Genomic DNA, 12,315 nt, shown 5'->3' with positions numbered 1-12,315 from the left:
GGTGGCTGTCTTCCCCACTAAATAGCAAGAGTCAAATTATACATCAAATAAGAGACTTTGATAAATTAGTTTATGGATAAGCATGAATTCTATAACTTTTCTCTTAGATGTAACTTTGCTGTTACATCTCCATCACTTCTGCATTCAAGTAACATATATTTATTTATTATAGTTCATGGCTGGTCAGAAATGTGTGTTCCTCCTCAATGGCTCACCAGTGTTTACTGCTGGTGTGTTTTATAGTTCTGTTGTCATCTGACAGTGATTCCTATCTACACTAACTAGAAGAATAAGTCTAGAAGGCTCCATGGCTTACTTTAGGTTTTTTTCTTAGAATAGACATTGCTGCCACCCAGTCCAACAATAAAACACTCTAAACAAGTCTTTGATAGTTCAAAGATGCCCAAACAGATGTGTTCATAGCAACCTATAAATTATAGTGTATTGTCAGAATATGCCTTTCAAAATAACGTATGAGATTGTATCATAGTTCTTAGTATTGCTTTTTAATGGCTCAGTTCAATTTATTTTTTCATTCATTTTTGAGCCAAAGGATTACTTTGACTCCAAAAAAAATGCTGTCCAACATGAGAGGATTTTAACTTGCAGGATTGCTTTGCACTTTCGCCTAGGGTATTGTTGAAGAAACTAAATGTATGAGAGCTGCTATAGAATCTACCTGTTGTATGCATATGGGAGATGTCGTAAATCAACAACAGTGGCTTCATTTTGTTTATTCAAAATCTTTGCATTAAGCCCATTATTCCTCAAAACAGATCCATAGCTTAATTTTATCTATAATTTTGTTGATGTAAAATTTCCTGTATTTTTTAAAACACTGGAAGAATTTTTTTTCTGCATAAGCAAATAGCTGTTTTCAGTATTCTCGGTGTAACAATTATGCGTAATTTAATATTAAATGTAATTTTTTTACATCTGAAAATAATTGAAAATTCATAGTTTCTTCTTGTCAGTTTCCCTCGATTTGGGATTTTGCAGATATCATAGCTGGTATGATAAAAATCTTAATCTAAAACAAGGGTATCAGTTATCCTTATACCGGGCTTATTCTTGGAATTTATATTTGTACAAAATAACTACATAATATATCCTATCTTACTTAGCACATCAATGTTTATACTAAGTATTAGATTTCGAAGAGTAAATGCTATTATTTGCTGGTGTATTGCAAACGATCAATTTCATGTGCAGTGTTTCCTCTCTCTTCCTTTTGTAATGGAAATTAGATCAGGGCTTCCAAGGACAATTTGGTAAAGGAAATCCACCTCCACCTATGCCTTGGGACCATGGAGCTACTACCCATTTTCCTCTCCTTCGAGGGACGTGGCCTTACAATCTATCTCCAAACTACATGCAGCAGGGAAATGCCAGTTACCCGTTGAACAAACCTTTCTATCCTCAAGGTATTAGGAGCATTTAACTGTGTGATACAACTTTGACGGCTTCCATTTCTTTGGGGCTCCCCCCTTAATCATGTATTCTGAAATAAGGCTCAGTATGACTTTTTGAGTCTGTATTAACACGTGACAAATTTGTGACACACAGAACTTTGCATAGAGTAAACTTTCGAATATGCTATATGAATAAATATGACTTGCCTCCTTGTTTAACTTGCTACATTAATTTTTACTGATGCTTAAAGAAATTCTTTGTTTTTATATGGAATTAACCTACCTTACTGTAGCAAGTATTCCACATGCCAGAAAGACATACACGCTTTCTGGTTTATGTATATATTAAACCATTGGTTGTTCAAGGTGGATATTTAAAGAATCAGACTGAAGCTGATTTTTGTAAGTCTAATCCACAAACTGCAGTGTTTCAGTCTATTTCCTTTTGAGCCATTGCCCTTCTGCAGCAGCGCTTCCAAGAATTTTTAGACGCACTTTTCAGCCTACACTATAAATAAAATGGACTTAGTTAATATCTACTGAAATAACTGTAACCCATTTTCTTTTAGCTGGCTTACTGATGCAGAACCAGCGGTTTTCACTTCTGTCTCAAGGACACCCACACTTGAACATGAATTTTATTCAGCAGAAGAAATGAGATTTAATTAAGGGGATGGGAAGAAATCAGGTTGGAATAAAATCTTAATGCAACATGTTTAGATAAAAGATTATTTAAAACTGTTTTTAACTGTATAATTTGTACATAGATATAAAATATAGTTTTTACTAGTATCACAAGAATTAGTGATACAAATGTCATCTATTTTATTACCCTATTTTTAAGGGAACTGTGTTTTATTTTATCTTGATAAACTGTAAAGAGAGTTTTTAAAATTAAGTTGTTTATTTTCTATTAGCTTTATTCATACTTTGGTTCCGACTTTATATCTATTCTAAAAAGAAATTAGAAGGAATTCATGTGTTAAAGCTTGTGATTTCTTTACTGAACAATGTAGTGCCAAAACACTTTTTAAAAAGAAAAGAAATAAAATTGGAAAATCCTAAATCATAGCCAGACTTCCTTTCATATTAGTGGTTGGATGCTACATGGCTGGTTTTTTAAAAACCAGATGAAAAGGGTTGAGCAGCATCTATTTTAGCATTTTGAATATAGAAACTTTTTGGATTTAGAGGTCTACATAAGGTATTTGCAGCAGTAAAAATTAAAGAGGAAGCATCATATATGCCCTTAAATTCTGGCCATTTAACTCTCTGAACTCCATTTGTGACATGACAGCATATACATTCAGACTTATCCTTCCTTCATGTAACGTCTGGTACATAATCCTGCATGTCTGAGATGTCAGTTGCCTTTTAAAAGAAGGTGAGGAATGTAACATAACAGGACCATTTTCATTAAATCAAATGTTTCCGGAATGCTAGTACCGCTTGGAGGCTTGGATTGATACATAAAAAGTACTTTCTAACCTGTGGAAGCATACCTAAATTTACCAGCATGAAAATCTTGGTGCTGTAATGAATTAAATATACATGGTATCTAAAGCAAACTCCAGGCATTAGAAGACATGTTCAAATCCTTTTAGTAACTTAGTGAAAAATGTAACACTAAACTTGCCCATATTTTCAAACCTGCAATTTATTCTCACTTATTCCAAAATAATCCCAATGGAACTCTGTGGTACATTTTAATAAAAATGACCTGTATCTGTATCACAAGCATTATTATTTTCTAGGAATAGGCATATTAAGCCCAATTCAAATTAATTTGAATCAGATTTGCAATTCAAAGTGGAAATCAATCCAAATCAACTTGGAAAAAACTTTCTGTACATACACAGAAGTTGCAACTGGTTCACAGATCTCTAAATTTTATTTCAGTTCAATTGGATTGCTTTTGAACTGAATCAGATATTTGCCCTCTCCTGTTTTCTGCAGCATGTATTAATAGTGAATAGGTTCAGAACACCTTCATTTTACAAATATTTTGTAATTTAAATCAGTCCAAGAAAAAAAATTCTTTAAAAAAGACATTCTTGTGTACAACTTTTTTAATAAAGAAATTATAAGACAAGCTTTTTTCCTGCCCCACAGTTACAATAATTCTTGTAAAAACAGGGATCAGAATATACATTGAAAGGACATCCATTTTAGTTAAAGATATCAAACAGGGCAATTAATAAAAGTGCAGTCTGGTTCAGTCATTTACCTAAATGCGCAAGGATTCAGAATGGGAACAGATGGAGCGGACCTATCCTCAGTGACCCTGTGACCACATATTACAACCTTAATGTTGATTAGAAAGTCTGAAGGGAAGAGGTATGAATTTTGAGTGTGAGAAGAATTCTCCTGATTATAATCCTTGAATATAGAGAACTGTCTTTTAAAATCTGTAATTAAACCAAATGAGATCAGAAATGTAAGGGGACTTAGGGTGGTGCACAGAGGGCTATAGGGAGAACCCACTATGTATGGTCCTGTCCTCACTTTGAACCTTAACAGGGTTTATACTGACCAAGAAACTCTGAATGCTAAAACACTGTGAGCTGCCAGAGGAGCATCTATCTACCATGTGATCTCATCTACCCCCCCCCCCCCGCCAAAAAAAGAGAGTGCACGTCTCCAATTCACGAAACAGGTTAAGGTCATTCATTTCCCCGACGGCTTTTCTTATGGCTCTTTTTAGATCTGAAAGAAGAATAAAAGCTTTTCAGTGTTTGGTTGATTCTTGAGTTCAATGAAAATCACATAATCAAGAAGTTATGATTCAAGTTTGCACAATAAGATTGTATCTAATCATTGATCCAAATACACACCAGCTTTCTTGAACACATAGTTTAAAGACTGATTATTCCAGTGGGACAAATCTAGTGCAAAAGCTTTATGAAGAACTGTTATACTATCATTTTGAAGTAGCAGAATATGAAGTAGATACCTTTCTGGAGACTTGGAATGACTACGATGTCTGTGGCTACGATGGTGCCCTGTTGAGGTAAGATGTAAAATCTTGATTTGATTCTGCTCATACTTACATAGTCCTCATATATTCCAAACCAAAATAATACAGTACTGTATGGTGAAGAGGGGATGAAGCTTTTAACTATATTGATACAGTCACATAAATTATTGTTATTATTATTTATTAAATAGTTTGTGTATTACTAGAAACTACAAATAAATTGTTAAATGTCAAAGGAACCATCCAAAACTGCCTTTCTGTAAAGTGTAAATACCTGGAGATTTAGATCTTGATCTGTGGCGTCTTTCTCTAGATCTACTTCGGTGCCTCCTTGGGCTCTTACTGCGATGTCTTTCCCGCCTTGGTGATGGACTGTTAAGGAGTAATCTGTTAGTGACAAGCTTGCAATGTTTTTAAAAAAAATATCAATTCAAATACCTCGCGTGGTTACCTTCTCCTCTTTGGGGATCGGCTTCGCCTAAACAGGAAGGGAAGGGGACAAAATGTTATTTACTACAATACTTTTAGCATATGTTGGTCAGCAATAGTGGAAAGATCCCAAAATGCTACCTTCTAGGAGATCTGCTTCGACTTCTTCTGTAGCGCAGTGTTGGAGATCTACGAGGTTTGTCTAAATCCCTGTATCCTCTTCTTCTGTGATCGGGTGAAGGGGCTCTATCCAGCTGAAAACATGTGAATAAAAGATTCTACAATAAACTACAATGCAACATTTCAAAGGAGATCAAAAATTTGTTCAAAATGTATGCCCAAGCAGGTTCAGTGGACTCATTGTTATATTTTGAATACATTTCCAATAACCTATATATAGAAGGGAAAAGGGATTAATCAAGACAGAAATACTGGGAAGAATCTGGTGACATATTTCCATGAGCAGAAGTGGCTTCAGCTCATGGAACAGGAAATAAACCATTTCTTCTTCCCAAAAATCTGATTTTGAGGATGTGTGTAGGATGCAAGAGGACAAAAATAAGATCCTCCTGTAACCTCAGCTTCTAGTTCTTAAGCTCATTAGCTAATAAGCACCATTCACAATATTCCCTCAAAACATACAGAACAGATGTGATATTCTTGTACTATAAAGCCAGCATACACTATATAATTTCAATTTCAAAATAGAAACTTCACAGGTTCAAACCTTTTCATCATCCTCTTCCTCATCCTCACTAGACTCGACGTCATCCATATCCTCTTCCAAAGCACTGATCCGTGGCTCCAGTTGTTCAGCTTCTTCCAGAACGTACCTTTTCTACAGAGAACAAAGAGTTTCTCAATGCAGAAAAGATTCCATCGTGCACTGTATACACAGAAAGCTAACCTTTTTAGTACTGGAAGTTTGATTTATATTTTCCTTATGATATAATTGATTACATACCTGTAATCTAGGTAAAATAATATCACAGACACGCTCGTCATGAAGCAATTGATCAATAAACTCATCCACATGCATGAGCTCAAACTCTGGGGAAAAAAGGAGGCTGCGTTTAAGAAGGGAAATATTCTTAATTTTTATGATAAAAACAGCTATGATAAAATTGCAGAAAACAACAGTAAGGTATGTGCGTGTGTGTGTGTACATTAAAGTTTGGGTTGTTGGATGATACTATGCATTTCTTCCCTTCTCCTGACTGACACGTGATGATTATTGTCCAAAGTGTTCCAAAGCAAACATTTTTTAACCTCTTGGATTTTATACTTATTTATATTGTATTTTATATTTGTAAATTGTTTTTATAGGATCTTAACTGTTTATTATTATAGTTTTAATTTCATTGCAAACTGCCCAGAGTCCCTCTTTTGGGGGAGATGGGTGGTAGCAAAATTTGAATGAATGAATGAATAAATAAATAAATTATTTATTTAATATGAAACAAGAATGTAGCGCCACTTAAGACAACCAGATGAATATATACCTTATTCTATAGGTGCTACTTACACATTCAAATCTGATAGTAATGGACTTGATAAATGATTGAATAAAGTCAGGCCACTTACCCCCATTTCTATTTTGGCTTTTTATTTTTCGATAATCATTGTATAAAGGTTCAAGATATTTGTAGCAGTCTATGGCAGTCCCAGTCAGTCTCATATATAATGCACCTAGTAATCTCACATATCTGAAAAGTAGCAAAAGTGAAACATTAATTTAGAATTACTTTTTCCAATGCAATTATCTGAAAACACAAATATTCTACAGTACAATACAATCCGAATTCACTGCTGAGTTCTTATTTCATTATGGATGTTAATTCAGAAATGTTCACATCATACCAAATTGCTATAGGTAGTCCTTACTTCTCCTTGTATTATTTCTTCCTTTACTTCCACCCCATACATCAGTTGTGTGTGTGTGTGTGTGTGAGAGAGAGAGAGAGAGAGTACAAGACTTTGCTTTTGTGGGAAATGACTGATCCATCTGTGATCGGGAGATTTAAATGGTACCTCTGAGTACCTCTGAGAACTACTACAAAATTTACAACAGCTGAAGATCTGTGATCAGGAGATTTAATGGTACCTCTGAGAACTATTACAAAACTTCCAGGACTTTTGACTGCAGAAATTTACACCATGTTAACAACAAGGCAGCTGAGCATAAACAAATATACAGGTAGTCTTCACTTAATGACCATTCAGCGACCATTAAAAATTACGACCACTCTGACAAAATGGCCTTACAACCTGTGCCTGAAATTATGACTCTTGCAGCACCCCCGCAGTCACGTGATCAAAATGCGGGCGCTTGGCAGCCTGCCCACATTTACAACTGCAGGGGTGCTTCAACTCCCCCCACCCACCAATTTCCCCCTCATCTCTGCCCTTTTAGAAACCCTGCACCCTGGCTTGTGGGGCGGCAAACCTACGCATGCCACGCAAGGCCACCATAGCAAACTTCAGCCTCCCTAGCCTGCATTCCTGAAAAGCTCTTTGGAAAGCTCAGAGCTCCAAAGGCTCTGAGAAGATAGCGTAAGCTTCTGAAGACTGTATTCTGAAGGGAGCCATGTGGAGGAAACGTTTGCCAGAGAAGCTGGGTCTGAAAAGGACTCAGCAAAGGCAGCCAGCTGCTTCTGCTTCGCCTGCAGCAGCTGGGCAAAAAAAGGCAAGGCAGGTATGGGGAACTGGGAGAGGAGGCAGCTGGGTGAAGGAATGCAGGCTGGGAAGGCTGGAGCTTACTATGGTGGCCTTGTGCGGCATGAGTGGGATGGGACAGGTGGCCTCGTGAGCCTGGGACAGGATGGTGGCCTTGTGAGCCGCGGCTGGACTTGCCGCCCCACAAGCAGGGTGCAGAGCTTCTGAAAGGGCAGAGCTGGGGGGAGATGGGGTGGTAGGCAGGGGGAGTTGAAGGCAGTGTTCGGGGCTGGGAAGAACCCAGCCCAGAACGGCTTGGATTGGGGTGGGTGCTCAGGCCAACAACAGGTAAAGTTCACTTAACGATGGCAAGGGGAATTGCCAGGATTGCCGTCACTAAGTGATGCCATCTCGCTTTACAACCGCATGGCTTAGCGATGGAAATTTCAGGCTCAATTACTGTCGTTAAGTGAAGATTACCTGTATGTAGAAATACCAAACAGGTTTTAATGTGAATCAGTATATAGGCAATCCTTGTTATTTATGGGGGTTCTGTTCCAGCCTATAGCTGGGCGTAATGAAACCTTGAATGTATGAAATTTGGGGGTGGGGGAGGGTGATTCTGGAGCTCCAAAAATGGTTGAGAGGGAACTGTGAAGATTGGGGCAGGGTGGGCCGATGGAAAAGACTCAACTGCTGCAAAAATGGAAAGGTACAGGGTAGGAAGACCAAGGACGAGGCTATCTGGTGGGATTGGCAGCAAGTTGCTAAAAAAAAATGCCTGGGCAGCAGCCCAATATGTACTTTTACACTTGCAAAAAATGATGGGTGGATAAGAACTATGAGCCAAACATGACTGTTACCCAAAACCTTTTACCATGGAGAACAAAATCTGATTTGTATTTACCGAACAGAGATACGCAAAACCATGAACAAGTACCAATAAAAGTCCAATTGCTTTAAATTACACCTCCATATTACTTTTCTCTTACTTGAAGTCTTCATTCTTTATAAACTCAACAATTATGTCTTTTTCAGGCTGAATTTGCAGCATCTTCAGAGTCAAGCACAAGAATGGCGTAGGCTTTATGTTTCCACCATAAACTCCACCAGTGTATCTCAATTCCATAGCTTTATCTACAACCAATTCAGCTACAAAAGAAATCATGAAAAGTCCATCAGGTTTTAATATTAGAATCATATATCTGGTTGCTTCAGTTTTAGTGAGGCAGTACCAGTAACCATCTTGATAAAATTTATCAGAAGACACAATAATTATGGAGTGCATTACAGGTAGGTCACGATTATTGCGAGTTTGAATAATGCAATATTTGATCTGGTGCAAATTGAGGTTGCGTTTAATGCAACCCAAAATACAGTTAATGCAAGGCTACCATGTGCACAATTGAGGCCTGTGCATGCACAGTTGCTGTTGGGGTTTTAGATGCTGCTAATCTCTTGTGTGTGCAAAATGGAGAAAAGATTCCATCAGAGGAAAACAGTACAAGTTTAAAATGGCTCGTTATTACATTAGAGCAAAAATTTGATGTAATTGAACAACATGAACATGGCCATAGCAATGCTAAAATAGGATGAGATGTTAGAATGCCTGAATCTACAGCAGAATTTTTGTTTTTATTTTGCTTTCTATAACTACTATGTGACTTTGTTAATCATAACTTTAAATTAAAAGTATATCCATTTTATCCTTTACTGTAATATTTCAGTAATATACATATAAAAATTATGTTTAAAATTTTTCATTGTCTATTTTCATTGAGCTGGAATGAATTACCATATTTTCCATAGAAAAATCACTTTGAATAGTGCAAATTCAAATAATGCAACCATTTCATGGGATTTGTTAACTGCAGTAATTGAGACCTACATGTATATAATCAGTCTGTGGCTTCCATGTAATTTTATAAGAACCAGATGTTATTTTCTGTTTGTAACCTTCCTGTGCCTTACAACAAAAAAGGCTATGAGGAGGAGGAAGGGACAGTCTCACAGCTTCTTTTAATTGCAGTGCTAACAGCACAAGAATACTGCCTAGGTTTCTATTCCAGTACAAAACAGACCTTCCAGTTATGATTAATTACTGCACTATCTGTTGGGATGCTCTGTTAATCATAGTCCTGACTTACCTTGGTGATAATTTTTTTCTTCAAAGGATGAAGGAAGTTACAATAGGAACAGCTATCCTTGACCTGATACTGAAGAACAGGGAAGATTTACTCAGGGAAATGTAAGTAGCAGGACCATTGGGGGAAAATGACCATCTAATATGATGTTCTTGTTGTTAAAGGATCAGAAGTATTGAAGATGTATCTTAGACTTCAAAAAAGTAGATGTTAAATTCTGTATAAATTACAAGTTGGATTAATGGTAAGAAAAGCTAATAAGAAAAAGAGCTGAAGATGGTGGTAACTCCTAAAAAAGGAGATATTAAAAGCACAATTGCAAACAATTGAAATGGGGGAGAAAGGGGAAATACAACAGAAGGCAATGTGATTCTGAAAAGAATACATATAGGAGATGGAGGGATAGTACCCAAGGAAGAGGAGATACAGGTGGCCCAGAAGTTGCGAGATGGTTCCAAAAGACTGAAAATCAGACTGAGTTGAGTTGCCAAGAACAAGGGAAAAACATATTTTTCAGATATGTTCAAAATCAAAGGAAAATAATATACTAGCTACTCAATAAAGAAAGCAAAATGCTCATGAGATAAGAAAGTAAAGGAAGAATTACTCAACTTCTGTTTTAGCCAGATCTGAGAAGTTATGTGTTCCACCAGGGAATCAAAAGAACTGAAGCTTGAGATAAACACATAGGTAAGGAAAATGTCTTTACTTTGAATTTAATTCTCCAGGTCCAGATGAATTACATCTTAGGGTAGTGAAGAAAGATGCTAAGATTCAGCCCTATCTTATTTTTATCCATTATCTGGATGTCTGGATGACAAATGCTGTCCCCATCTTCAAACAAGGGAGAAATGAGGATCTGGGGAACTCCAGATCAGTCAGTCTGAGAGCAGTATCAGGGATGATTCTTGAGCAGATTCTTGAGTGAATATGTAAATATCGTGAAAACCACACCAGTTTCCAAAAGTCAACATAAATTTGTCAAGAACAAATCCTGCCATACTATTTCTCTCTCTCTCAAAATCAGAAGACTTCCTTAGTAGATAGTGGAAATGTAGACATAATATATTTTGATTTTAGCAAACCATCTGACAAGGTTCAGTCCTGTTCCCTGCCCTTCAATATTTTTGTTTATTATTTGGTTGAAGAGACAAAAGAATACTTACTCAATTTGCAGATGATATAAAATTAGATGGGATAACCAGAAGATGCAAATGACATTCAAAATGTTCTTGGTAAGTGAGAGAATTGGGCTGGAAATAAACTGAAATTCAACAGAGACAATCGCAAAGTTCTTTGCTTAAGAAAAAGAGTATCTGTTTCGGTAATGGTGTTTGTGAAAAAGATACTGGAATATTAGTTGATTACAAACTAAACACATACCAGCAGCATACTATTCAGTTTTAGGCTGCATCAATAGAAATATTGTTTCCCTATCACTGTTTCATTTTATTGTGTGTTGGTGAGATCTTACCTTGAATACTGTGCCCATTTTGGGGGACCATATTTAAAAAGCATTCACAGAAACAAACTGGGTCAGGAAGAACTACAGGTTAAACAGAGATTGAAGGAAATGGGTATGAAAGAATTTCAGGAACTTGAAGAGGTATCACACAGAAGAATGTTCAGAATACAGGATACAGGATATGGAATAATGGACTTAAATTTCAGGAAAGCAGATTCCAACTAATATTTTAAAAGCTTCCTACACACTACAAATAGTTCAACAGTCAAACCAGTTACCAAGAAAGATGATAGGCAGGGGTGTACAAAGCACTATGATCCATTACTGCATTTCCTAGAACATTCAATTTTTTTTACACATGGGAGTTTGCGGGCTATATTATATTTTAAATCTCACAAAATGCCTTTTGGAACATTCAAGATTTTCTTCCTGAAATGACATTTTGTAAATGGTCATGCAGTTTTGCACATCACTAGTGATGGGTTCCCTGCACCCATACATACATATACGTATGCTCAGGCTGAGGCCAGTCACCTGTCAAAGATACTTTAGTTTGGATTCCTGCACTGAGGTGGGAGGCTGGACTCAAGAGACCTACACACTTCCTTCCAGATCTATCATAATGATTTTGAAAATATCTGCGCATTTCCCAAAGCTTCACTTAGCAGTTACCTCAGATCTGAATCTAGTTTAAATTCCTACTCAGTTAGTCTTAGTGCACAAATTATTCCCTTTTAACATGGTTTAGATTATTGGGGAGGCTAAAATAATAATGTTGCTTTACAATCCTGGAAGAAGGAGACCACTGCCCTTGATTAAAACAGAGGTAGGTAGGTGCCCTCTTGTTTCACCAACCGCTCATTTTGTTTCCAGCTTCCAAAATCTTCTCTCTCGCTACCGATCCCCCGAAAGCCCCAATGGTCCCTCACACTGTCCGCTGATTCCCGATCCGCTCCCGTTGCTTCGGGTCCAATGCCCACATCGCTAAACCGCACCTGTGAGACCGAAGCATTCTTCCTTCCAATACTTGGACTCGTAGATGCGAGTGCGAATGATCTTCTCCACCAGGTATTGTGGGTTAGTGCCGTGGATGCTGTGCGCGTCCTTTACCGTCCGGTTTGCCATGGCCGAGTTTAGCACTAAGCGTTCCGCGTTTCGAGAAGTAAAAAAAAGGGTTAGAGGGCGGCCTACCGAGCAGGGCCGCTTGTCCCCTCCATTTTCACTTCCGCTCGG

At 37.3% G+C, this 12,315-nt stretch overlaps 2 protein-coding genes across 4 annotated transcripts in view; one reads left to right on the top strand and one right to left on the bottom strand.

Moving 5' to 3' along the window:
- TUT4 (terminal uridylyl transferase 4) overlaps window positions 1-3,142 on the top strand; it is a 45,168-nt gene extending 42,026 nt beyond the window's left edge. For all 3 annotated transcript variants that reach the window (XM_063297951.1, XM_063297950.1, XM_063297949.1), the window contains 2 exons: window positions 1,248-1,424; window positions 1,982-3,142. In XM_063297951.1, the coding sequence (XP_063154021.1) occupies window positions 1,248-1,424; window positions 1,982-2,070 (266 nt within the window). In that variant the 3' untranslated portion in view covers window positions 2,071-3,142. The remainder of the gene's footprint in view (window positions 1-1,247; window positions 1,425-1,981) is intronic.
- A 536-nt stretch (window positions 3,143-3,678) lies between these two features.
- Window positions 3,679-12,254, bottom strand: PRPF38A (pre-mRNA processing factor 38A). The gene is made up of 10 exons (XM_063297952.1): window positions 12,078-12,254; window positions 8,466-8,625; window positions 6,403-6,524; window positions 5,783-5,868; window positions 5,546-5,656; window positions 4,960-5,072; window positions 4,841-4,867; window positions 4,664-4,761; window positions 4,366-4,414; window positions 3,679-4,118 (listed from the first exon to the last, which is right to left on the bottom strand). Exons 1-10 carry the CDS (start codon window positions 12,205-12,207, stop codon window positions 4,076-4,078), a joined length of 939 nt encoding a protein of 312 aa, XP_063154022.1. The 5' UTR covers window positions 12,208-12,254; the 3' UTR covers window positions 3,679-4,075.
- Window positions 12,255-12,315: the final 61 nt, after the last annotated feature.

This window comes from Candoia aspera, chromosome 3 (genome assembly GCF_035149785.1).
Source record: "Candoia aspera isolate rCanAsp1 chromosome 3, rCanAsp1.hap2, whole genome shotgun sequence".
In the NCBI taxonomy this organism is placed as follows: domain Eukaryota; kingdom Metazoa; phylum Chordata; class Lepidosauria; order Squamata; family Boidae; genus Candoia; species Candoia aspera.
Note: the sequence above shows the minus strand (reverse complement) of the source record. Positions and strands in the feature narration are given on the sequence as shown.